General features: G+C 44.4%; 1 protein-coding gene across 1 annotated transcript in view; it reads left to right on the forward strand.

Moving 5' to 3' along the window:
• The window catches only part of LOC119373516 (zinc finger FYVE domain-containing protein 26), a 78285-nt gene extending 53664 nt beyond the window's left edge, over positions 1-24621 (forward strand). The window contains exons 36-44 of the mRNA XM_037643567.2: positions 925-984; positions 3053-3199; positions 4642-4839; positions 7530-7738; positions 12453-12615; positions 13680-13739; positions 14600-14782; positions 19480-19530; positions 22348-24621. Coding sequence (XP_037499495.2) covers positions 925-984; positions 3053-3199; positions 4642-4839; positions 7530-7738; positions 12453-12615; positions 13680-13739; positions 14600-14782; positions 19480-19530; positions 22348-22521 — 1245 coding nt within the window. The 3' untranslated portion in view covers positions 22522-24621. The remainder of the gene's footprint in view (positions 1-924; positions 985-3052; positions 3200-4641; positions 4840-7529; positions 7739-12452; positions 12616-13679; positions 13740-14599; positions 14783-19479; positions 19531-22347) is intronic.
• Positions 24622-25872: the final 1251 nt, after the last annotated feature.

Raw genomic sequence — 25872 nt, forward strand, 5'->3', positions numbered from 1 at the left:
ATCCGTAACGTGCTCTGAACCCACACCTTATTACGTACCAACAACACGATTGTGGATGGCGACCACGCCTTTCTGAAAGCCAGTGGCAGTTTTGGCCTTCCGCGAACGCCGCTTTCTTTCTTTTGCGTCGCACATTTACGACACTTCGCGCTCGGTGCGCTCAGAGTATCGCCCAAATTAACCAGGTTGAGGCCATATATGACTAAATTAACGAGAGCTTATGCCATTAAACAATGCGTATACTGGCCGGGACCAGAGAACACGTCCGAATTATCCGATTTTTCGAATTAGGGAGTGTCGAATTAACGAGCTTTTACTGTAGTAGTAGTAGGCGTCACTCAGGTCACGTGACCAGAGGGAGGATTGAATAAAGGAATAGATAAAACAAAGTGATTATGCTTGAAATGATGATGATGATGCTTTTCTTCAGATAAATAAAACGAATTCATGATGATGATGACTTTTTTTTGTACCGAAAGCCATCATCATTATCATTACAGCTTCTCTGTCCGACAGTTTGCGCAGCGTGGAACGGGCTGAATTGTTGTTTTTTCTGATATCTGCCAAACCTTGTGTTGCTTTTGACTTGTCAGCTGCGCACAGCCATGCTTGTTTAGGTGACCTATAGGTGACCTATAAGCCCCGCCACGGTGGTCTAGTGGTTATGGCGCTCGACTGCTGACCCAAAGGTCACGGGATCGAATCCCGGCCGCGGCGGCTGCATTTTCGATGGAGGCGAAAATGTTTGAGGCCTATGTACTTAGATTTAGGTGCACGTTAAAGAACCCCAGGTGGTCGAAATTTCCGGAGCCCTCCACTACGGCGCCTCTCATAATCATATCGTGGTTTTGGGACGTTAAACCCCAGATATTATTATTAGGTGACCTATAATTGAATAAAAGTGACACATGCTGCTCCCTGCAGGCTGCAGCTGTCTTCTGTGCTATTGGCAGCCTGAAGAGTATCAAAGACCCCAATTTCGAGGTGAGTGTCAGTATTTTCGCATTTCCTTTCTGTTTCGCTCGTTCGCTGGCCCTTTAACAGTGGAGCTATTTAAGCTTTTTGTTGTGCCTGGTAGTGCAAACAGAAAGCTATCACCATCAATGAAATAGCACGCGCTCTCTTCTTCACTTTTTGCTTCACTTCCAGAATATGTACGCTGATTTGTCCGGTGCGGGATGCAATAACTCTGATGAGCGACAGAACACGTATGGAGAGAGAGAGTGAGAGAAAGAAAGAGATAGAAAGGAAGAGAAAGACGGAAATAGAAAGAAAGAAAGAAAGAAATCCTTGGCGAAGAAAATTTCTTGGCGAGGTGGGATTTGAACTCTCGTACCCATGATCCGAAGGCGAGCGTCTTAACCACTCGGCTATCCAGGCACACTAGCATAGCATAGCCTTGTATGGACAATTTTCCCTTGCGGTGCATGGGCGCGGCGATGTTTGATCACGTAATCATAACTGGCCTTTGTCCAGCGAAGCGGCCATGGCTGTACCACGCAAGCTGGTTGTGGCAGAGTGTAAGCAAATCACATGTTTGCGCAGTAAAACATAGTTCAATAATTAATCACCTAAAAGTTTACGAGGTTGAGACATTTGCGTTTGTTTGGCATGTGCAGACACGACCACTCTCTTTGATCTGAACTCACGTTTGCTATTTGCCCACTGTCCTGACAGCAATAAATAAATGGTGAAATCAGCTATCGCTTTGTGTCATCTCATGCTTGGAACAATTATTGAGATGTGCTGTGTATTGAGATCAGCTGTGTTTATTTAGCCACGCCTGCTAAACCTACTCTCCGAGGATTCAAGAATAGATCTTGGAAACACTGTAAAATACCGATGAATATATTGCTCTCGAAGCTTCGGGACGCAAACATAAAGCAAATAAAAGAGTAGGTTTCGAACTTACAGGCCACACAGCGCACAACGACGACAGGATAAATTTGAGGCGGAAGGAACCTGCATCCAAGAGTGCCGCCAGGTTGACTTTTTTTCCAGTGCTGCCGTCTGCTCGCTTTTACTTGCCCAACTCGTGTGCACAGACACTATGGGGATGCCGAGCAGACGACACAGTGCGGATGGAGACATATTAAACAGCGCTGCCAAAGGCCACGTTCAAGGGACTGAAAGGCCATGTGCTGGTAGCGTCATCTGATTTTAATTGCACAAACCAGCTGCAGAAAATCATCTATAGTATAGTATAGCAAGGGGGTGGGAAAGGGAAGTAAGGGTGAGGAGGAGGGGAGAGAGTAAAGCATAGCATAGAAAGAGAGAAATAGAAAGAAAGGGAAGAAAGACAGCAAAAAGAAGAAAGAGAGAATCAACGAAAAAGAGAAGAAACAAAGATAGAAATATCGAGAAAGAGAAAGAAATACATAGGGAAAGAAAGAAATAGAAATAGATACAAAAAAGGCATAGAAAAAACAGAGAAAAGAGAGAAAAAGAAAGAGAAAAATAAAGAGAAACAGAGAAGGCTGCCCAGCTCTTCAGCCTTGGCATCACTAGTGCACAGCTGCCTTAATTGTGAACCTTTATGTTGGTCTTATGCATGTATACCATTTTAACGACTGGAACTTGAGCAAACTGGCAGGGATCCATGTTACTGAAAGGTCATATTTGTCATAGTGCTGTCATATTTGTTCCTTATGTACATGTTTAAACACACGCCTTTGGGCAATTTAGTGGTGGTATATTTGAGTTTTCTTTCTATTCATGTTGACCTGGTCAAATAAGCTGGTTCAACTTTTGAACACCCATGCCCCATTTCACAATAATCTGAATACTATATGTAGTGGAACCTAAGCTGGCCTGAGTAAGGCAGAAAGCATGAACACGGAAATGTGTGGTCTGTTAGGATGAAATTCACATGTGTTTCGAACCTGGAAGTACTCTCTCAGGATTGCCACACTTGTGGCACCAAAATATATCAATGCATCTCAGAGCTGCCACAACTCGTTTTCCCGTTTGTCCTGTGAGAGAAAATTCGCTCGTGACAATCCTTTGTGCTCTTTATTTTTGTGTCTTTGCATGTTTTCTCTTTTGCCTGCAGGTGAAAGTTCCAGTCAATGAATTGAAGGGTGTGGTGTACTCTGAGTGCAAACACTACCTGGAATTGTACGGCAGCCATCGATCAATGCTGGCATTTCTCTACCGACACGGTCGAACCACACAGGCCCTCGAATACTACCTTTCAAAGGCATGCATGCTTTTTGCCTCTTCTGCCTTCATCAGTGTAATACTAGTCATAGCATCAGTCATGCTATATTTTCTAATAGATTTCAGCCTCGCAAAACTCCTCCGCAAAAAGACCCTCTACAGATCATGTCGAGAGGGAATGTTGTTAACAGATGTAATATTATGTGGTAGAAGAGTAGAATAACAACCAGGCATTACACAATGCGAATAGCATAACAAGTGGGTGGTTTAAAGCTACCCATCCATCACAAAGGGCTCAACCATCATTCTTCATAGTCATCAGCTTCAGCATCAACAAAGTGCACATAATGCCTTAGAGATGCCTAGTGGGCACCTCACTTATCTACAGAATAATGAATAATGGCTTCGTGGGTATTTCCCTACTAGGCAAAATTATGGTGATTTATGGCATAGTGCTCCCTTGCAACTGTACTTGCTGTAGTTGGCCCAAGAGTTTACAATGAGCTCTAGAATGGCCGCTCTTCCAGCTTTTGCTGTGACTGTGTTGCATGTTCAGTGCAGGCCTGGCATATTTTTATTGCGATAGCAATTATATGGACAGTCTCGGCTGGATTTTGCCGTCGCCGTCGCCGCCGTCATGCACCGTATATGTATAAGTATGTATATATATATAAAGGCCCCAAAGAAAAATAACTCAGAATAATGCTTCCGAAGCGCGGAATCGAACCAGGGACCTCTTGATCCGCAGCGAGCGGCGCTATCCACTACGCCACGAAACGCAGATCCTCCGCGTAGCTAACGGCGAGCGTTATATACACACCATTTAGCGCTGGACGGACTCAGAGACAGCAGGCGATAATAAGCGTTTCTTCATTACCAGCGAGGTGGCGCTAAGAGCCCGACGGGCGCATTTAAAAGTCGTCGGCGAGCTCGCTCGCTTCTTCTTATATTTGCGCATGGGAGAAGCTTGCCCTTCCGCTGTCTGCTCGCGCGGTTTTCTCGTGGAGAGGGGTAGAGGAATGTTTCACGCTTTCACCGTGATGTCCGCGCTCATGTTACGGCGCGTACGAATGTCACTCGAGCTCAGGGACGCCGCCAAACGAACAAACAGAAGATGAGCGCGAACTATCAAGTGTCACAGCTCGACACTTGAAGCACGCTAGTTTCCTTCGCTGCTTCGGCCGCCTTTGCAACAGAAGCGCTGTTCAAACTGAGAGTATCCATTGGCGAGCCTCACTTCGTATAGCATTAGTTCCTTGCTATCGCATTCATTGCTTCGCCCTTGCGGCGAAACTGTGACTTTTTTTTCTTACATCCTGACGAGGACAATTATACTCGCGCACAGTAATTTTAAACACCATCTCCTTCATGAGGCCTCGCTTGTTGTTTTACTCACATGCAGATGAATTTTAGTTGATTATCCTTGCTGAGGTCATGAACTGATTGGTGTCTTTGACGGCTGTCATCTTCCTTCCTTTGCAGGGCTGTGAGGTGGATCTGTTCTTAGAGGAGCTGCTTCAGCCATCACTGAAGCAGGGCACTCTGGACGCACTGCTTTCCTCACTTCGCCAGATGGACGCCAGTCTGAACAAATGGTGGCCCACTCTACTTGCCGTCTGCCGCAGCCTCCAGAAACGAGGACGAATGCATACACTCTACACTGTGCAGCTGTTCATGGATGTAGGCCAGAACATCATTGTACAAATCTACTTGCTTGTGCCAATATAATGCCAGTTTGTGTGTGTGTGTCAGTGTCTGTGTGCATGTGTGCACACACACATGCACACGGTCCATGCAATATTTAGTGTAGAAACGTAACCCACCTTTATACCATGGAAAACTGTGTTCAGCACGTCCGAGGTGATTTTCTTTATTGAATACAGACATTAAGTCTTGTTTATGGTAGGTATTGAAGCTTTGTCACATCTGCTCGATTAGTTGGAAAGGTGTGCATAATTTTTTATTGCTATGGTAATGCAAAGAAACAGGACACAAAAAAGACAACAATGACACACACACGCAGCGCAAAAAAAAGAAAAAAGAAAAAAAGCCACACCAACAAGCCCGGTTTGCAACTCTAGTCTGCATAACCTTCACTCAGGGTCCGTGTGATCCTGTGTACTAAAAGATCCCTCACCAGCTTACATTGGAAACTGGTTACACGTGGACAGATGGATGAATGCTATGAGCATTTTTTTTATAATAGAGCAGCGACCATCAAAATCTGTTTTTATTGCGACAGCAATTAATATAGACGCTCCAGGTGTATTATTGCTGTCGGCGTCAACATGAGGTTGTGCACGAAGTCCATATCGATAACATTGCCCCACATGTCATATGCGCTATGAAGAAATTAAAGTGTGCAGGGACAGCCGACGATAGCAGCTCAAGTGAAGAGGAAAGACACCGCCCGTCCTCCAGCGGGAACTACATTAGTTTAAGTGGTCGAGTGCTGTAATACGCACCTTATCATCACAGAGATCGGCAGACGGCTCATACCTTTGTGCGTGCTGTACTCTCACCACTTAATACTTCCGTTGAAGCGATAGACAGTACGAAGGTTGCTTTGCCGTCTGCAGCAGCCCCATTCCTCAGCAGGAACTACAGTAGTTTAAGTGGCAGGGTGCTGTAACGCACACCTTATCATGACAGAGATCAGCAGGCAGCTCATACCTTTGTGCGTGCTGTAATCTCACCACTTAGCTTCCTTTGAAGCCATAGAGACAGTACCAAGGTCACTTTGCTGTCTGCAGCACCCCCGTTTCTCAGCAGGAACTACAGTTGTTTAAGTGGCCGGGTACTGTAACGCGCACCTTATCTTCACAGAGATCAGCAGGCGGCTTATACCTTTGTGCATGCTGTACTCTCACCACTTAGCTTTCGTTGAAGCGATAGACAGTACGAAAGTCACTTTGCTGTCTGCAGCAGCCCTGTTCCCTCACACCAGCATTTTGTTGAGTTATGCCAGATCAGATGCTTAGATGCCATCATCTGTTTTACCACCATGTGTTGTTTCATAACGGTTTCTTTCATTCACCTTCGGCTCTCTATCCAAGCCGTGACTATCCTTTCGAGCTCAAGTGCATCACTTGCCACACTTCAACTTTTGATAAATCTTTCATTCCCAGATCCATTATATTGAGTGGAACTAGCTGCTTCCCTCAATTGAAACCAGAATAAATACATTAAAACTTAATTACCTTCTAAAAAATTATTGCAGTTTGTTGTCTTTCTCCCAGTGTCATTCTGTTCTCCGTAATGTATTTGATGTTTATTTTTCGTTCTGTTTATTATGTTGCATTTTTCCATTATACGGCAGGAAGTGGAAGATGGAAGCTGCGATGAAAAAATCCGTAAAACAGGGGGTGGATGCTCGAGCCAACGTTTCGACAAGTGGACTTGTCTTCTTCAAGGCTGGAACTCCGGCCTTGAAGAAGACAAGTCCACTTGTCGAAACGTTGGCTCGAGCATCCACCCCCTGTTTTACGGATTTTTTCATTTTTCCATTATGTTTCATTGAGTATTGTTGTTCCACGACTTTTTGATCCTTGTTGCCTTGTAATTTATAGAGCTTCTTTATTGCTATGTAATTTTTAGGCGAAAGCCTTAGACGCCTCATCAGACATGAAAATTGACCGTTGACGACGGCGGTATCCGGTGTCGGTGGCGTCAACACGAGTGATGCAAAAATTGATCATCACGTCATGATGTCACCATATGACATCGTCATGACGCCACAGATAGCAAAAATGTACGACGTCGTGATGACATCACATAACGTGACATAACATGACGACGTCATCACACAAAATCGTTGCTTGCTTGCTCAAAGGTGGGCCGATCCTGGAGGCAGTGCAAAATCACATTAGGTGCAGAAAACAGCAGGTAGGGGGAGATGAAAGCTTGCGATGAAAAAATCCGTAAACAGGGTGTGGGCGCTTGAGCCGACGTTTCGACAAGTGAACTTGTCTTCTTCAAGTTCCAGCCTTGAAGAAGACAAGTCCACCTGTCGAAACGTCGGCTCGAGCACCCACCCCCTGTTTACGGATTTTTTCATTAGGTGCAGAAAGCTTTTGGAGGTGTGTGGGGGAGGATCAATACATTGACTGAGAAGCAAAAGAAGACGACAAGAGTAATAAAGATTGATTGATTGATTGATTGATTGATTGATTGATTGATTGATTGATTGATTGATTGATTGATTGACGGCTTTTGCCATCGAGTCGTCTTAGGCGAATGCATAAGGGACCCTGTGAGTTTTTTTTTTTTTTTGCCACCCCTTGTGTAATACCCTTCCAGTAAAGGTCTTTAGAGGTTTCCTGAAATGAATTATAAGATCGCTAAAAGTATGTTTGCCCACTTTACCGCAGGACTACCTACGTGCGGCCGTAACCAGCATCCAGTTCTTCGAGAGCCCCCCTGCCAGCAGTTACTCGGAGCTTCACCAGCGCCTTGCACATTTGGCCGACGCTCGAAAGCATCTCGAGACATACCTGTCCAAGTACACAACTTGGGACGGGAATCGTGCGAACCGCGCAGGCAATCAAGTTCTTACTATGGCACCTAAGGAGGTGAACAGGTACAGTGCAATGTTTGATGTCTTTTAACGGGAGACTGCATCAGAAAGATCTTTTTGTTTTTGAGTAGATTTTTATGAAACTTTCACAGCTTCTATATTTTTATGTTCCGATTCCAAATATGCAATTAGCATTTCTCTAATAAATTGTGTAGTTTTTAAAATACTATCAAATATAACTTCTATTGTTAGGAGCAAGGTTTTCTTCTAAACTGTGTTAGCTACAAAACAAATCAACATATCGCCATAATCTGGAATGAATACTGTATGTAGTAAAATAAGAATGGATGTTATAAACCCACTTCAACAAAAGTTATTGTTTATTAAACAATTTCGAGTAAGTCGATGTCAAGCCGAGACTTTGCTCACGAAAGTACAACGTATCATAACTTTTGTTCAAATGGGTTTAGAATATCCATTTTTGTTTTGCTGCATATAGTATTCATTCCAGATTATTGTGATAGGTTGATTTACTTTGTAACTCTCACATAGAAGAAACAAATCTTGCTCCTAACAATCATACGAAATGTTTGATATTCTCAAAACTGCATATTGTGCTAAAAAATTAATTTCATATTGGAAATTGGCACACAAATATACATAAGCTGAGAAAGTTGCATAAAAATCCGATTAAAAATAAAGGAATCTGTTTCTAAAGAAGACGAAAGTGCTAAACATGTCACGCAAACATGAGCTTGAGCGAAAAAGGCAGCGTCATCTTAAAATTGTTGAAAAGTAGAACGGAGAAGTGTAGAAAAGTAGAATTGTAGATTCAACCATGCACCTGGTGACTCGAGGTGCCCGAGCAGTGCGTTCACTTTGTCTTTGCGGCATTACCGTGACTACAAAAAATTTAAAAAGCAACATTTGCGTGACTCAGCCTACCGACGGCTATGTAGTGACGAAAAAGGCGTGCTATGGAAGATGCTGAGCCAGGGTGCAGTGGATTGTGTGATAGGCTGAAGAGGTATGCAGCGCCAGCAGAGGCTTGACAATGAAATGGGACGCAACTTTCCGTGCACGTCTTTAGTGCACGGCGCATATATGCTTGCGACTTAAAGGGACACTAAAGAGAAACAATGAATTGGCCTAGATCGATCAATTGTGCTCTGAGAACTCTAATGTTGTTAATTTCACCATCATAGGTTTATTAATAGAGGAGAAAATCAAGTTCAATGTTTCATTTTTAAATTTCGCGCCGAAATCTCCCCGTGTGACGTCACGGATTTCAAAGTGTATTTATCATGTTTTGGTGCCATTGGCTTAACAAAATTACCCAAAACTTGGTATGTTAAGTCTATGGCCCCCTCAAAGGACAATGTAGTTCATTTTTACCGACTAGGAACTACGTAGTCCCTAGTAGGCGCCGTCAAAACATGTGACGTCACAGCGAATGGTGCGGAAACTTCAACGTGGCGCCGCCACCTACATTTTGTCTTGCGCTTTTTCTCGCTTACTAAGCGTCTTCTCGCAGCAGGCGTGGTGTTTTTGGTATCGTGAAAGAGTACTTTACTAATATGAGAAAATTCGTTTTGCTTTTTAGTGTCCTGTTAAGTTGTCCTAAACAAATTCATAAGGGACCCCTGTAATTTTGCTATTGTCAACAGCATTTTTTTGTTGAGGAGTAGTGATAGTCTAGTGGCAGGAAATTAGTCTTGCTTGAAAATTATGCGTACCAGTGGCAGATATTTGTTGAGGCTGATTGGCATTTACTCAAGTACATTTGAAGTAGGGATGAGCGAATATTCGGGTGCTTGGAATATTCAAACAAATGTTGCAGTATTTAAATTCGCTTCGACACGAATTCAGATTATTCGAAATTCCGAAGGATTTCAAATGAACAAATTTTGTATGTATACTTGAGCGTGTATAACCCCCTGTGAAGGTGGTTTCACTGCAGTGTAGAGGTGTTATGCCGTGAAACACCTCATTCAGGGGAAATCCGCTCTGCTGCAAAGCCACACTTCAAGGTTAAATGTACATATTATCTTCGCAGTGACTATTCTGTGGTCCAGACCACAGAATAGAGTGCAGCTTTATTCTGTGGACCACACAATAAACTTGCGTGCGGTGGGCTGTGCAGAAATGTTCTGTAACCCAAGCAGCCCACCTCTCTCGACGACGGTTTCTGCGCACCAGAACACATAATAGAGTCTTAATCTATTCTGTGGACCAGACCACAGGGTAAACTGCAGCTTTGTTCTGTGAACTAGACCACAAAATAAAGTGCAGCTTTATTTTGTGGACCACACCAAAGAGACTTGTGCTGTGGACCGTGCGCACCAGACATCGCTGTAGCCCAAACAGCGTACCTCTCTTGACGACGGGTTGCTCTCACAAATTGTTAGGGTTTATTCTGTGGTCTAATTCACAGAATAAGCACTGCGCCCTCCTCTCTTGACGACAGCTTCTCTTGCGAATCGCAATATTCGCTCGCAGCTTTGTCGATAAGTCCCGACCAAGGAGGCTTCCGGGCATAGTACGCGAGATGGATGACGCCTATGCGTGAGAGGTTCGAAATATGAAGGCGAAGCCCACCTTTGGCATGCTTGCTGGTCTCACATGCCAAAGCAGGTAAACTTGTCGTGAATTGAAGCAGCAAAAAGAAGGCGTATAATAACAAATGACAGCAGTTCTAAAAATTTCTGGACCTGATCTATTGAGTGCGGAACACTTAAGTCACTTTCACCACTGTACATTTGTGTCATGCAAAAAGAAAATGTGCACTAAGATCTGCACGGGAGACTCAAATTTTGAGCGATCCCCCCGATTGTGCGAACACAGCCACAGATCTCCTTAAGAACAGCGTCAACGCCACTGCGAGAAGGGAATCATAACGAACAATGGCGACACTACTAAAATACTCTGGCCCTGATCTCTCGCGTCAGGACACACTTCAGTTACTTACCGCAGTGCATTAATGTCTTGCAAAAAAAGTGCACTGAGATTGGCAAGGGGCTACTTTAGCTGTTTCTGTAAAGTTTTCAGATGTTGACGATGTTGCGACTGGGTATTTGGATCCATCCCACCGCTGCAACCGGTTGTTGCGACCGGTATTTAGATCCGTCCCTCCTCGGCAACCAGGTTGTTGCTAAGATATGGCAGCGTCGTACCCGGACTCCGTTTGGTAGCGTAGTCGAGTCTCCGGGTTGAGGAACTGATGCTAGCAAGTTGGGAAAACAATAACAAGCCTGTTTACTGGCACTTTTTGTACACTCAATTACATAGTGACAAGGTAAGAGTTCCGCGACGAGCGAAGTGGATGAGCCGAGGGCTCAGAGCACCATCTCCCACTTAGCACCGTTGTTTTAACCCCTCAGGCTGGCTCCTCCTTCTTGATGACCACCAATCACACACACGTCCCCACCCATCATGGCACAGTCCATTTCACTGTCGCTGTGGGGTCGTTGCACTCTTGAAACAGCAAGGGCAGTCGACGGCACGCTTGTGGGGGAAGCAAGGCAACAGGTTCCTCGGGCTTGTTCCTAGGACTCTTCCCCGAAGTGCAGAAAAGGGTCTGCGGCGACTCCTGTCAAAACATACAGGTCAGGTCGTCTCGGCAGCATACCAAGCCAAATCCAGGTGGCCCATTGTCGGTCGTTTCCCGTCCCGGGGATTCCGTTTCTAGGAAGGATGCAGGTGTTCTAGCAGTGTGAGAACGCATTGCCCATCCGTTCTCAAGGTCAGCCTGTCGCCACCTACTGCCAGTCATAACAACGATCTTACAAGTACTCGTGATTATACGGCGCGTGCAAGTGTATCTAATTAAGTGACAAAGTGTGCTGTGTCCAGTGACAACTAGTAGGTTCTCGCCAATCTTATTGCACTTTTTCTTTTGCTTGACACAGGTGTACTGCGGCGAAAGTGGCTTAAGCGTTGCGTACTCGATAGATCAAGACCAGAAAATTTTATACATGCTGTCATTTGTTATTATTGTTTTCTTTTCACGGTAGCGTTAGCGTTCTTTTACAGGTGATTTACGGCCACGCCCATTCAGAAGGATTGCTCAAAATTAGTCTCCCATGCAAATGTTAGTGCACTTTTTCACATGACACAAACGTACTGTGGTGAAAGTGACTTTAGTGTTCCGCACGCGATAGATCAGGTTCACGAAATTTTAGAACCGCTGTCATTTGTTATCATTATACGCCTTCGTTTTGCTGCTTCCATTCACAATAACAAGTTTATGTGCGGCTGATATCAATACTGGCATATGTCAAAACAGTGGAATCTTTCACGCATGCGCGTCTTCAATAGCGATTCACAAAACGGCGAGCACATATTGAGATTCGCGAGAGAAGCTGTCGTCAAGGGAGCTCGAGCGTTGGCAAATCGAAGTCTTCATGGGCTGGGTTCAGTTCCTTCTGAGGGCATTAATAGTGCCTGTTCTGTGGACCAAAACCGTCGTCAAGAGAGGTGGGCTGTTTGGGCTACAGCGATGTCTGGTGCGCACGGTCCACAGCACAAGTCTCTATGGCTTAGTTTGTTTCTACTGCGCCAAGTTGATTTTTCGTCCACTTTAATTCCTTTCCATTTATGCCATAATTACTGCACTATAGTTAAAACATACAAGTAATGTCCCCTACACCTTCCTTAGCTTTCTTGCCTGTTGTTTTTATGAGTTTGCTGCTCCAGTATGTCATTCAGACCTCCAGGTCTTTTGCTTGTATACGGTGTGAAAGAAGGAAGCTTACAGTTGTTTGTGTGTTGCATGCAGGAACGTTAGTATGGTGAACATGCAGATCGACATCACACGGTTCCTGAGTGCACGCGAGACTGAACAGGAGAAGCTGCTGCTGCCTCGCCAGAAGGACAGCGCAGACTGTCACGCACCAACTCTCTTTGGTGACACGGCGATGAAGAGAGACCTAGCCTGCCTGGTAAGTGTACTGCCTAGGAAACTAGATTATACCCAGCCCTGAAAGTAAGCATTACTTTCACATCTATAGCCGCAGCCTTAATGGGCTCGGACACTTGTCCTCTTGCATTGTACATCGAGTACTAAAGAGAAACGATTTTTCTCATTATTAGTAAATTACTCCTTCACAATTACAAAATCACCACGCTTGCCGCGAGAAGATGCTTGGCAAGCGAAAAAACATGGAAAATGTAAATGCGGGTGGCGACTGCAACTTGAAATTCTCGCACCTAACACCATGACATCATAGATATTGACAGTATCTACTATGTCATATGTAGTTCCTTATCAGTAAAAATTATGTACATTGTCCTCTGAAGGGGCCATAGACTTAACATACCAAGTTTCAGGAAATTTCGTTCAGCCAGTGTTGCCAAAATACGAAAAATACAATCTGAAATCCATGTCATCACGTGCGGAGATTTCGGCGCAAAATTTAAATATGAAACTTCGAGATTGATTTTCTCCCCTATTAATAAACCTATGATGATGAAATTAACGACGTTAGAGTTCTCAGAGTGTGATTTATCCATCTAAGCCGACTCATTGTTTCACTTAAGTGTCCCTTTAAGAAGGCAAGAGAGGCCCTGCCCAGATGACCGCATCGCAGAAGCCGGTTGCCTCCGCGACTAAGGAAATAGTCCCGCTCATGTTCTCCATCGGCAGAATTGCCAATCATCAATCTAATGACGTCAGACTAAAATGCTTGCCATTTGGTGCAGGCTTGCGTGCATCCGCGTTTGAGGTCGAGATACTGCTGCTTTCTAAAGTTGTGTTCGACTACAGTCATGTTTTACTTACGTTTCAACTGTGGAGAGTTTTATCAAAGGTAGGTAGAGCACAGAAACAAGGGGCCTCCTGACAAAAGACGTAGCTGCAGCGAAGTGATGTGTTCATTGTTTGCCAGCTCTCTAACTTTGCTAGCACATCCTTCCAGTTGTTCTATGCTGAAACGTGTTTTTGTTTGAACTCATGCAAGTTTTCTTTGAAACCTGAGCTTATTATTGCTGTTCAACTTTTTTTAAGGTACTTGTCAATGGAAGAAATGTCGAGGAAGGCTTTGGACTGGCATTTCGAATCATCCAGGTGACACTCATTTCTAAATACTTTGCTCTTGGAGAAGCATGCATTACACATCGTAGTGCATTACAAATTATCCGTTGTAATATGTCAGACTGCTTGAGGTAAGTGTCATGGTTGCATGCCCTGGTGGCTTGATGACTGTGTCTTTCCCCTGCATTCCTGTTGGAGTATGACAGTCTTAAAGAAAGAAAAGTTATGCTCCTCTCTTTTTAGTTTTTAGTTGAGTTGACACTGCTGTTTTACTTCCACTATTTGTGCGGTAAACTCCAAGAAAAGTTTGCAGCTTTTAGGATTTACCTATATTGCATGCATTTCTTTTCTTTAATGAGAGTAGCATTGTCTCCTCCTCCTTCTTTCTTTAATGCTGTGTGCCTGATACTTCCATGTCATGAACATGTGTGTTATCAGTGTAACATAGCACTCTTGGCAGGAGAGTAGCAACTACAAAGTTTGCAAGAAAGAAAATGCAAGCAAGGCAGACGAGAGTTATTTTTTGGGGACAAGGCGCACGTTAAATGGTTTAAAGTTTAGTTACAGTGCACTCTTAAAAAAAAAGGAGACTATGCCTTACTTACTTTTGGTAAGCTTCCGACTTGTCTACTCTCTTTTTGACAAGAGCAGCGTAAATCTAGTAGCTGAACCTCAATATAGTGAATACGAATATAACAGAATTATCGGTTAAACGCAGTAAATGAATGTCTTGCCATGAAAACGGTTTTGCATATACACGTTTATAATGAGTTTTCAAATTTAAAAAAGCTATTTTCATGTCAGACGTACTATGTTATAATGAGGTCGGACTGTAGGTTAATATTCTGAAACTGTTGCTGCAGTATGATCAATTCTTTCTTCTTTACATGCAGGAGAATCACTTAGATGGGGCGTTCGTGTTTGAGCGTGCAGCTCAGACCCTTGTTTCAGCTGGAGCTGTGTCACAAGTTGAACGCCTGGTTAGATGCATCCAGAGCTGTGGCTACCCAGATCGCTACGACACCGATGCTGTCGTGCTTGCTGCCTTGCAAGAGTTGGTGCGCTCTCAGGATGATGTGAGTTGCTGAATGGCATATCTTGCCACCGTTCACTACTTCTGTGTGCCTTCTTACTGAGCTCTGAGGAGCACTGGCTGAAAGCTGCTGTTACAAGACTTAACCCCTCGAGTGTTTTCGCCGTACATGTACGGCATAACGTTTATTTTTAAACCGCGCGCATTTTTCGGTCATTTCTTTTGCTTGGCCTGTGCTGCCACACTTTGGGAATACGTGGAATTTTTTTCATGCGCCAATGTCTCTCTGTTGTATTTTTTTTTTTGCTTCCCAAAACGACGCGCCGGCTATCGCTTGCCCATCCGAGCGCGTTCGCGGTGCAGGTGGTTTAAAGTGCGTGCCTTTTTTGATCCTTTCTCTTTCTTTGCATGTGCTGCCACGCATCGGGGATGCGTGGAATTTTTTTCATGCGCCGATGTCTCTCCGTTGTTGCTTTTTTATGCTTCGCAAAACGGCGCGCTGCGCGCCGGCTATCGCTTGCGCAACCGAGCGCGCCCGCAGCGCGGCTGGTTTCAAATGCGCGCCTTCTTCAATCATTTGTCTTGCTTGGAGTGTGCTGCCACGCTTCGGGAATACGTGGAATTTTTTTAGTGCGCCGATGTCTCTCCGTATTTTTTTTTTGTTTTCCAAAGAGGCGCGGTGGCTTTCATTGTGCATCAGAACGCGCGCACACGGTCCGGCTGGTTTCGGTTTCGTCCTTCGGGTGGTTTTCGCTTCTTGTGCCCGCGAAGCTGATAGCTATTTGGTTTCTAATCTCTCAAAGGGTGACCGCTTGTTACTCTCTCGTTTATTACTCCCGGGGACGCGACTACATCTGTTTCTGTGCGGCACTAAATTACACAAACGACGCCGCCGTGATTGCGTTTCCTGTTTCGGGGTCTTGGAAAAGCTAACTACGTCTTGTTGGCGATAAGACAAAGGATTACTGTAGCTTTTCACTCGTTTTTAGGGGTGTGCGAATATTCGAAATTTCGAATATTTTTCGAATAGTGTTCGCTATTCGATTCGATTCGCACTGGAATTTTACTATTCGGACTATTCGAACTTCCCAAAAACAAATGCAGTCAACGTCCGAAAGAAAGTGACCCCTTCAGATTTTTAATATGCTTCGGCTCATTGCACTCTCGTATTGCGGCAAAACTGCCTTTCAAGCTCCGTTACGGCCGAACTTAGCCAAGACGCAACGGCCGATCGAAAGTGGTCCTTAGATTTTCAATATGCTTCACCTCATCACACCCCCGTATTGCGGCAAAGCTGCCTTTCAAGCTCCGTTACGGTCGAACTTTGCCAAGACAGTCAACGTCAGATTGGAAGTGGTCCCTAGATTTTCAATATGCTCCACCTCATCACACCCTGGTATTGCGGCAAAGCTGGCTTTCAAGCTCTGCTACGGTCGCAAATGTAGCAACTCAAGGAAACGCTGGTTCCAACTTGGAGATGAAAGATGTGGCAGAGGTGAGGGCTCAATTAATGCTGTTTTGGACCTGAAATTTGGGCAGGAAGTCGAAAAAAATCAGAAGCCGAAGCTTTTTAGCATCCAATATTTCAGATGTTCTTATATATCGACATCTACGAGGCAGATTTGGAACTCCGGACTTAAAGGGAGCACACCCTTGTCCATCACATCAGTTGGGCTTCCACAGAAGTTGAGGAGAGGCTGAGGAAATGGCATCTTTGCCTATCACGTGTAAAGTGTTGGCGGCAACACTTTGGTTGTACCAGACCATGTACATAAATAGAATTTGGCCTCTACATCGCCTCATTCTTGAAAAGACGACTATGAAACGCCACCCCGCCAGTGCTTCATCAACCTAGCGAAAAGAAACACTTTCATGTTGCTATCTCATAAGAATATGCTTAGGAATCCTCTCTAACTTTTTCTTGTGCAATTGCACTTCGAAATATTCGAAAAATATTCTATTCGATTCGCACTCACACTTCAATATTCGAATTCGCTTCGCACTCAAAATTTTGCTATTCGCACAGCTCTACTCGTTTTGCTTTCTGGATGGGCGCACAACCATAGAGTTTTCTTCCGTGCGCTCACTGACGCAGTTCGCTTATGCTATGGAAGCGTGCGCCGGTTGCTCTGCTGCCGGTGAGTCGAGCAGTAATAGTACTTCCGATACGGATTATTCCCCAAGTGCCAATTCAGAATCTGATTAATTGGATTTCAGTTTGTCAGACGAGGATTTGTTGACGAGTTCAGACTCCGATGACGATCAAGGAGCGACATCTGAAAAGCGTGCGTGGCGAACCATGCTTCAAAGACTATCACACACTGAAAAGTTTTTAGTGTTAGAGCACGAACATTTTAAAGGGACACTAAAGTCAAATATTAAGTTGACGTTGATTGTCGAAATAGCGGTCCAGAAACCTCGTAGTGCTGCTTTTGTGCCAAGGAAGTGCTTCTTTTGAAATAAAATCACGTTTTTAGTGGTCCGCGTCGCGTTAGCGCGCTTCAAATCTCCCGCCTGAAAATACGACTCTCATACGTCACTGCTGCCGTGCCCAACGTTGCGCGCTTTAGTAGCAGCCGAGCGGAAGTAGCGGGACCCACAGTAGCAACAACAGCGCTGCGGCAAGGACTTGCTCGGATGGGCACATTCAAAGCCTTCACCAAGTTGCGGTTGGTCTCGTAATCCTCACTACGAAAGTGCAGCGAGCACACACGCAGAGGTTTTGACTGTTTAGCACACTGGCGCAATGGCATGACACTAAGCCACTTCGAGCGTAAGGGTTCATTCCGCGGCACCCAGTGAAAAGACACACCGGTTTCCTTGCTGCAGCACTGGCGTTGTGCACCATTCGGGCATCCGGCAATATCACACGGATGCGGCATTTTGTCGAACTTTCTGTCATAGTGACTTCCACGAGCGCGCAAAACACGCACGGCAGTACGCGATCCCGAAACTACCACTGAGACGGGCGAGGCGCAGTTCGGCGAAAACGGAACCTTTGAACCACGCGCGCCGTTCCCCATGGCAACGCCACGGAGGTTTTGTTTTCCATGAATCAAGCGGAAACGAACAAACAGCATTTTATTACGTCTTTTGATGCTCGGAATGTTCTTTTTTTACTGCTGCTAGCTTGATTACTAGTGATTTATTGTAGGCCGACTTCCATACGTTATCGGGATCACTTCGAAAATGTCCCACTCGTGGCGCTCATCATGTGATACATTTAGCTTAATTTCTCGGTAAGTAGGGCACTGCTGTTGATAATATTGCCGTTTTAGAAGTTGTCATACATTGGGCTTTCACTCTGACATAAATTGTTATTTGCCTTTAGTGTCCCTTTAACCGGAGAAATACTCTGATGCGTTTATTTTCGTATGTCTTTAGCTATGTTTATTACAATGCATAATTTTTATTTACAAATAACTGTTAAGTTTGTTTTTTTTAGGATTTTGCTTGATTTTACTACGAATAAACCATGTGTATGTAACAAAAAAAAGATTTTTGTTGTCACTTTACGGTCACAAAAAAAAATTTTAGACAATTTTTTCTTAAATGGAATCGTCTGAAGAATTTATTTCAGCAATAAAAAAATTACAGATTTTTGGACTGGATTTCGCGAAAAAATTCGGCCCTCAAGGGGTTAAAGGAACACAAAAGTGAAACAGTGAATTGATTTAAACGGATAAATTATTCTTCAGAAACCCTACTCTCATTAATTTCACCATCATAGATTTATTAATAGACGAGAAAGGGAAGGTTAGTGTGTCATTTTTTAATTAATTGTCAGCGAGTAGGCTTTCATGGTATATGTGGTACTGTTCTAATTATATTTACATCTAGTGTTCTTGCTTTTTTCCTACTCTGGTTAATTCAGTCTTTCATTCATTGGCTTGATAGCAAGCTTACTGTTTGATGTGCAGTTTTCAAAGACATTTGGGACGTTATATTAACAAAACTGATTCATCTTCATATTTTCATTTGTGTTTCTTTTTGTTCATTGTACTCAAGACACAAAAAATACGAACAAAGTCGGACAGGACATGCATGTGCACTGTTACGAGATGCACCAGGGTCTCGTGGGTAGCATGACACGAGGGCCAAAGGACTGGGCTGGGAAGGTCCAGGCAGTGGCAAGGCAAAAGGTAGCCAACGAAAAAAGACGTTTTATACGTGACGAGGACAAAACACACACAAAGCATGTGGAAGCAGAAGCTCTCGACGCTCGATGCGCCGGCCTTTTATCCGCACTCAGACGCTAAGAGGAGGATGGCGTAGCCCGCTGTTCGGACGCGTCCGGCGTCTCCGAGGAACGCGTCCAGTGTCTCTAAGAGGGACGCCAGCAAGGAAGAGAGCACTGCACAGGGGTCGCGCGTTCTGCACGTTAATGCAGCTCGGTTCTGAGGCACTTGCCCAGGTAGCCGTGCTCGGGTTCCAGCCTGTGGGCGCCTTTACGGTGGTGGGTCGTAGCGCGATCATAACAGCACACATGTTTGTCCTTTGGTGTCTCAAGTTTTGTGCAAAAACCAATTTGAATTTTTATTTAATGTTTATATTTTTTACTTGTTTTCATGCATGTCTTGATAGGGAACTGTGCTCGTTTGGCTCAACCAATCAGGCATGTTGGAGGTTTACTGCAAAATATCAAAGTTAACGAATTTTTGTGGATGATATCACTGTGGGTGCTTCTTCATTATTTAATGTCTCATGAATTAAAATGTGCTTGTCAATTCCTTTACACAGAAAAAAGATTTGGACCTGCTAGTTAAATGCCTAAAGAAGGATGTCAACAAAGTAAGTTGCTGCGTTGTTGTATATTTACATTTTGCCGTTCACATGTTTCAGTATGAAAATGCCTAATTTTTTCATATCTAAACAAGAAAAAATTGCCAAAAGGAAAAAGTTATCTTTTGCAGCCGGTGTTCGCACTATGATAAGCCTTAGTACTAATTGCCTACAAGTTATACTTGAACTTGAGGTTATTCGCCTGTTGTACGAGGTTGCCATGCATTTCATTGCGTTTCATCCATGAAAACTAGGCCCAAGTGTCATTTCAGCACAATTAAACCTTTATGAGAGGGTGTGAAATATTCTTGGCCATACTGCATTAACATCGTATAGCAAAAGCTCTTAACGTTCACTCATCCTGATGCTCTGCTAGTGTTGGTCATGACGAAGGAATGGTAGACATTAGGCTTGTGCGAATAGTAAATTTTAGGTTCAAAGCGAACAGTGATTTGGTCGAATAATTTTGCATCAAATTCGAATAGTATACATCACATATTATAGACAAAAATGAGCATATTTGTCATGACCCAACTAACCTGCACAACATTTTTTTTTAATTGAAAGAAGGCATTTGCAAATGTCATTCATTTTGGTCAAAGGGAAGTGGACTTTGAATAGTAGCAGGATTTGACTTTTGGTAGAATGCAAGTGATAACCTGTAAAATACATTAAGTTTTAAAATTTACTATAATTAGAGCATATAAGCTGGCATAACAAGCTTTTAAATTTAAAAAAATTATGAATCGATGTGAGCATAATATGTTCATTTAGCCTTGAAGTGGGGCTTCACGGCAGTGTGGATTTCCCCTGGAGAGGTGTATTCACGGTATGGCACCCCTCCACTGCAATGAAACCACTTTTACAGGGGGGTTATATGTGGTTTATATATGTCCATTCGTTCATTTCGAATACTTCGGAATTTCCAATAATTTAAATTCGAATTGAAGCGAATTCGAACACAGTATTTATTATTCGTTCGAATATTCGAAGTGCTCGAATATTCGCACAAGCCTAGTAGGCATGCACAAGTATTGGTTGATGACCAGCATGCTAATGTACAGTTACCCAAATCTTTTAACTATCGTGCGCGAGCGGCAATTTTTTCTGTTCATCTTCGCCATATGACTGAATTCAGTTCCAGAAAGAGTGAGGACAAGTGCATGCCCACAAAGCACATGCCCAAAGAACAATTTTTAGCTACTTTGTTCAATCAAATGGTGCCGACACACAAAAATGTTGCCGCTGGGCACGATAGTTAAAGATTTGGCCGGCTGTACTATTGCTAGTAGTAGAGTGCTTCTTTTAGCAGGCTACCTTGCACGTTGCTCAACTGGGCACAGTCACGCGCACTTATCTTAACCGGGATGAGCAGACAATTTGTACCTTTGTACATGGTGATCTTCACTGCTTGGTTTGCAATGAAGTGATAGACAGCTCGAAGGTCACTTTGCTCACTGCGGCAGTCGCGTTTCCTCACGCTGACATTTTGTTGAGTTACAGATGTTACAGGATTCGTTACACACAGCAGCACAACACGACAGGGACCAAGAGAGAGACGATACAAACACAGCGCCGACTTTCAGCTAAAAGGTTTATTTTGCTACCACATACCATTTATACAAAGGCAGTGGACTGATAACGAAGCCAGGTAGACAACAGCGAAAGATATTGCACAGAACTCGCACATGTCATCACTGCAATCAGAACGTATTGTGCCATTTCAAAACAAGGAATCTAGAAACCTTTTTTGTAGCGTTAGCTACACTTGCCTGGCCAGAGCCGATTTCGCGTGGAGGGTCATGAGCCGTGCTGTGCATGCGCGAGGATCAGTGATGTCACACAGCGGGGTCACCGGAGCTGGCATCTCACGCGCTCTCCGACACCGCCGCGCGCGGCTCACCGCTGCTGGTTTGCGCGTTCGGGAGGAATGGCGTTGTAGGCGCGGCAGACACGCTGGTGCTGGCGCGCGCACAGACTCCGCCACCATTGCGCGCGCGGTTCACCGCTGCTAGTCTGCGCAGCATTCGAGAGGAGTGACGTCGTAGCCATAAACACAGCGGCGCCGGCGCGCGCCCAGCTATTCACCTTCGCTGTGCAGTTGCCGTCTGACACTGCGCTGGGGCCGCTTGATAGTGCCTCTGACTGGCGTTTGCAGTTGGGTAACGCCATGGAGATGGAGAGCGCAAATGCTGCTTGACGGCGCAGAAAAGCCGAGAAGCTTATCTCATCGGATTCCGAAGTAGCTGCCTGGCAATTAGCGGTTCAGCGCACGAAGAATGAACAGAAGAAGGCTAATAATCCTAGACAATCTGGAAAGCTAAGAATAATCAGCTGAACCTTTGCTAACACTACGTATATCCTGGCATAGCTGAGCTAAGTCACTGCAAAATTTTTTATTGTACGAGGCCAAAGAGAAGATGGCACTCTCACATATTTATCTTTCATTTTTTCACGTTTTGTACACTATCTTTGGATGTTGTCTACTTGGCTTTGTTATCGGTCCGCTGTTTTTATATAAATAGCTTGTGTGACAGCAAAATAAAGCTTTTAGTTGAAAGTTAGTGCTGTGTTTGTGTCATCTCTCTCTCTCGGTCCTGGTCGTGTTGCACTGCCCCATGTAATTAGTCCCAAACATCTAGTCTTGCAATGTGTCCTTGCATGTTACAGGAGTTGGCTGCTAGCATTACTTCGTATAACATTCCAATTCATTGCTATCGCATTCATTACAACACCCCTGTGGCGAGACTTCAATGCTACAAGCTAAGGAGACAACTTCTGATGATGGCTTGCTTGTGCTTACGAGATCCTCTGGTACATACCTAGGTTGAAGCATACATGCTGGCTGGCCGTCTGAAGACTGCCTACCTGCTGGCAGTCAGGCAAAACCGCATTGACCACGTCAAGCGCATCATGGCGCTGGCCGAGGCTGCAGGACAGGAAAGTGTCCGGGCCATCTGTGCCAAACGCCTGCAAGGTGCGGGCACACCTCCACAGTGAAGGCCTGTGTCGACACTTCCATATTCGTATATGTGCCCAGATACGTCCGAGTGCCGTAAAGGACGTCATTTCCTAAGGCGATCTTTTTCTTGTGAATATTCCTTGGTTGTGTTTGCAAGTGTTGATAACAGTTTCTTATGTAGTGTAATCCACTGGATAAGAACCTAATCATTAACTTGGATTAAACAAAAGTCAGTTGACATTTACCTAATACATCCTAGCAGCTGTCGATATTTTGTAAAATGCAAAGGCTTCCACTAAAGAGAAGACCATACTTCACAGTGTGTCCACAGCTGCGCAGTTCTTTGTGATAGGCAAAAAAACATCCAGATGTGGAACTGTAACACTGTACAGTACTTGCAAGCTTGATTATCACATGTCAGTTGACATGTGTTACCTTCTTTTGTTGTATGTGATAAACTTCAACGAGCTGAAAAAGGCACTGCTCTTGCCTCGTTTACATATCTACATGTGGAGCTGTCGTGTGCATATTGCATTTCTTGATGTCTGAGCAAATTTCATTCCATGACAGTGTGTTAGTTCAATGCAGTAGCATAGTATAAAAGTTAATTGCTCTTCAATAATTGGCTTTACGCGAAGGGCAGTATGCACACAATCTCTCTTCATATCGAATACATTGTGAAGTGAGTGTCTGAGTGTACATGTTACCATGTCAGACTTCCGGCACTGCTTCAATTTTCGTGTGCCTTGATCTGAGATGCGAAATATGTGAAACATGTAACACGTCTCAGCGGCAATGATCTTCAGTACAAGTCACTAGTGATGAAGTGAGTGGGGCTTGCTTGCAGTTGAATGACATCACCCAAGTGCCTTTGTCTCCTATTTCTAAGGCATTCGAAAGGTGCAACACAGGCTATATAGATATTTATGCCTTCATGTGTGGATAGATGTAGTCTATGGTTTGTGAAAGTAGACTCATACTGTCACTTGAGGCTTTCTATCAATGTGTACCTTAATCCAAGCTGATGAGAAAATGATGGCAAAGGTAAACGTTTTGTAATTAGAAAAGTACAGACCATGGAAGGGTGTAGTTGTAAATGTGACTAGTGTGGCTGTGATTTTTCCTTCTTTTTTAACCCTAGTAATTGTTGCTCATTTTTGTGTGAACAGTGTCTTGCTACTTTTTTATACTCCTGGAACATTTGCCAGGTTGTACGAACGACGCGACTTGAAAGGGGCATTTCCCCAAGAATGTTCTCGAAATAGTGTGTGAGCCAGGCATGTACGTATCTGCAAGGCTCTACTGTAAATTTGTCATAGCACGAGTTTGTACCAAAGATACTATTGATGTACGCTTGCCTTTCTTTAGTGTGATGTCATAAGAAACTAGTATAATTTGAAGGGAAGTGCTTGTGTAATATGTAGCTTTGCTAATGTGAGCTCTCTATTATTGCAGTAATTATGCACTGTATAGAATGTCACATGAGGAGGATAAATTTAGTGCAACGTCGCCAAATAACTCTCGTTTTCCACTTGTTATCAATTGCTTGGCATCTTCCAAGACTGGTGTCACACAAGTTTGTTACAGGGGGTGTGTTTTGTAAATAGCCATGGCCATGTTGAGCAAAAAAAAAAGAATTGTACGCGTGTGTGCATATAGGTATATATACACCATGTTGTATTGAAGGCTTGTAATACTATGTGCCAAGCCAAAAAAAATAGTGATGTTCTTTCCTGGTAAAGACACTATGTGCACTGTCAGAGAAAAACGCCTGTTTTTCGTTCAAGCGAATACAGCTTCAAAATTTCTTGGACAGTTACTAATACAACGCCTTGATATTTCAAACAAAAAGATTAGCCTGCAGTGGTTTGTTGTTTTACCTGCTGCTGGTACTTGAACATTTAGGAGGTATTTTTTCTAACAGTGGGTGGTCTTGTACATAATGTGTTTACCGTTTTCGCAGTGTTTGTTGCATAATGTGCCTTTAGCATTCGGTGCACCTATAGGCATCTGATACTGCCGCACGTAAAGATACAAGACTTTTGTACAGCTGGCTATGTCGTTCATCTACTAGTGGCAATGTGTCGCACTTAAATGCAGTAAAAAATGTGACCACCACCTTACAACCTAATTTGTGCAGCTATTGGCCTCGAGGCCCACCACTGGAAACGCCGGCGCCACCGTCGGCGTGACGTGCTTGGCAGGATCACGTGGTCTCAGCGGCCGCGTCGGCTGCTTGTGGCGCACTGCCGCGTGCTTTGAAAACGAGTTTCAAGTCCCACATGCGCTGCGGTCTGTTCAAATTCGGAAGTTTTCTCTCATTTTCTACTCAATTGAAACCATTGTAATAGAGTGGCTGCCTCCGGAGGCGACAAACATGGGGCTCTACCGCTCGGTGCCGCAGTGCCGCGCTTAGGCAAAGGAGCCCAGTGTCAGCCTGCGCTGGTAACTGCGGGACAAGAAACAGCGTGAAGCATGGGTTGTAAAGCTAAGAACCGGCAAGTAGCCATCCGCTACGAGTCTTGTGTGCAACAAGCACTTCCGCGACGAAGACTTTTGTTACTGCGTCGGCCTTGCGATGTTCGGTGAGTAGCAGACAGCGCGCACTGAGACGATGGCTCGCGCGTGCTTCCCGCCGGCAAATGATGCTTATCTGCCACAGGATGGTAAAAGCGCTACCTTTTGCCACGTGCGATGCCATCTCAGAACCCTCCAATGCGACCTCTTGATCGTCGGTCCCGTGCTCAGCGTCCACAAAATCGGCTGCAGATGCGCAAGTCATTGTTTAGATACGTTGAATTAAAAAAAAACGCACAGGGTCCCTTATGCATTCGTTAAAGATGACTAGAAGGCGGAAGCCATCTTCTTCTTGTCAGTCGACGTACTGATTCTCCCGCGCGCCCCTCCAAAAGCGTTCTGCACCTAACGCGGTTTTGCACGGCCTCCGTGACCGATCACGGAGGCAATGCAAAGCGACCATGACCTGTGAATACGTCATCATGTGACGTCACATTATGTGACGTCATAATGACGCTACATATTTTGGCGATCTGTGACGTCATATGGTGACACTATCACGTGACGATTATTTTTTTGCATCACTCGTGTTGACGCCGCCGACGCGGGACGCCGACGGCCAACCTTCCCATTTGATGAGGTATGCATTGATTCATAAGCAACATAAATTTTGCATGGCCTCCGTGATCGGCACACCGGCGAGCCCCATGTATTTTCTTGGAGCTTCATTTATTTACGTGGGAAGGATGCCACTCTGTTTGCGTTAGACACGACACTGCTGCCAAAATTGCTGGGGTACACGCCAAATAATTACTATCCTGTTTTGCGGCTCCTGGTTGCTGCAATACCTTCTATTTTATTCACCGCTATTT

Source organism: Rhipicephalus sanguineus, chromosome 11 (genome assembly GCF_013339695.2).
Source record: "Rhipicephalus sanguineus isolate Rsan-2018 chromosome 11, BIME_Rsan_1.4, whole genome shotgun sequence".
Lineage (NCBI taxonomy): Eukaryota > Metazoa > Arthropoda > Arachnida > Ixodida > Ixodidae > Rhipicephalus > Rhipicephalus sanguineus.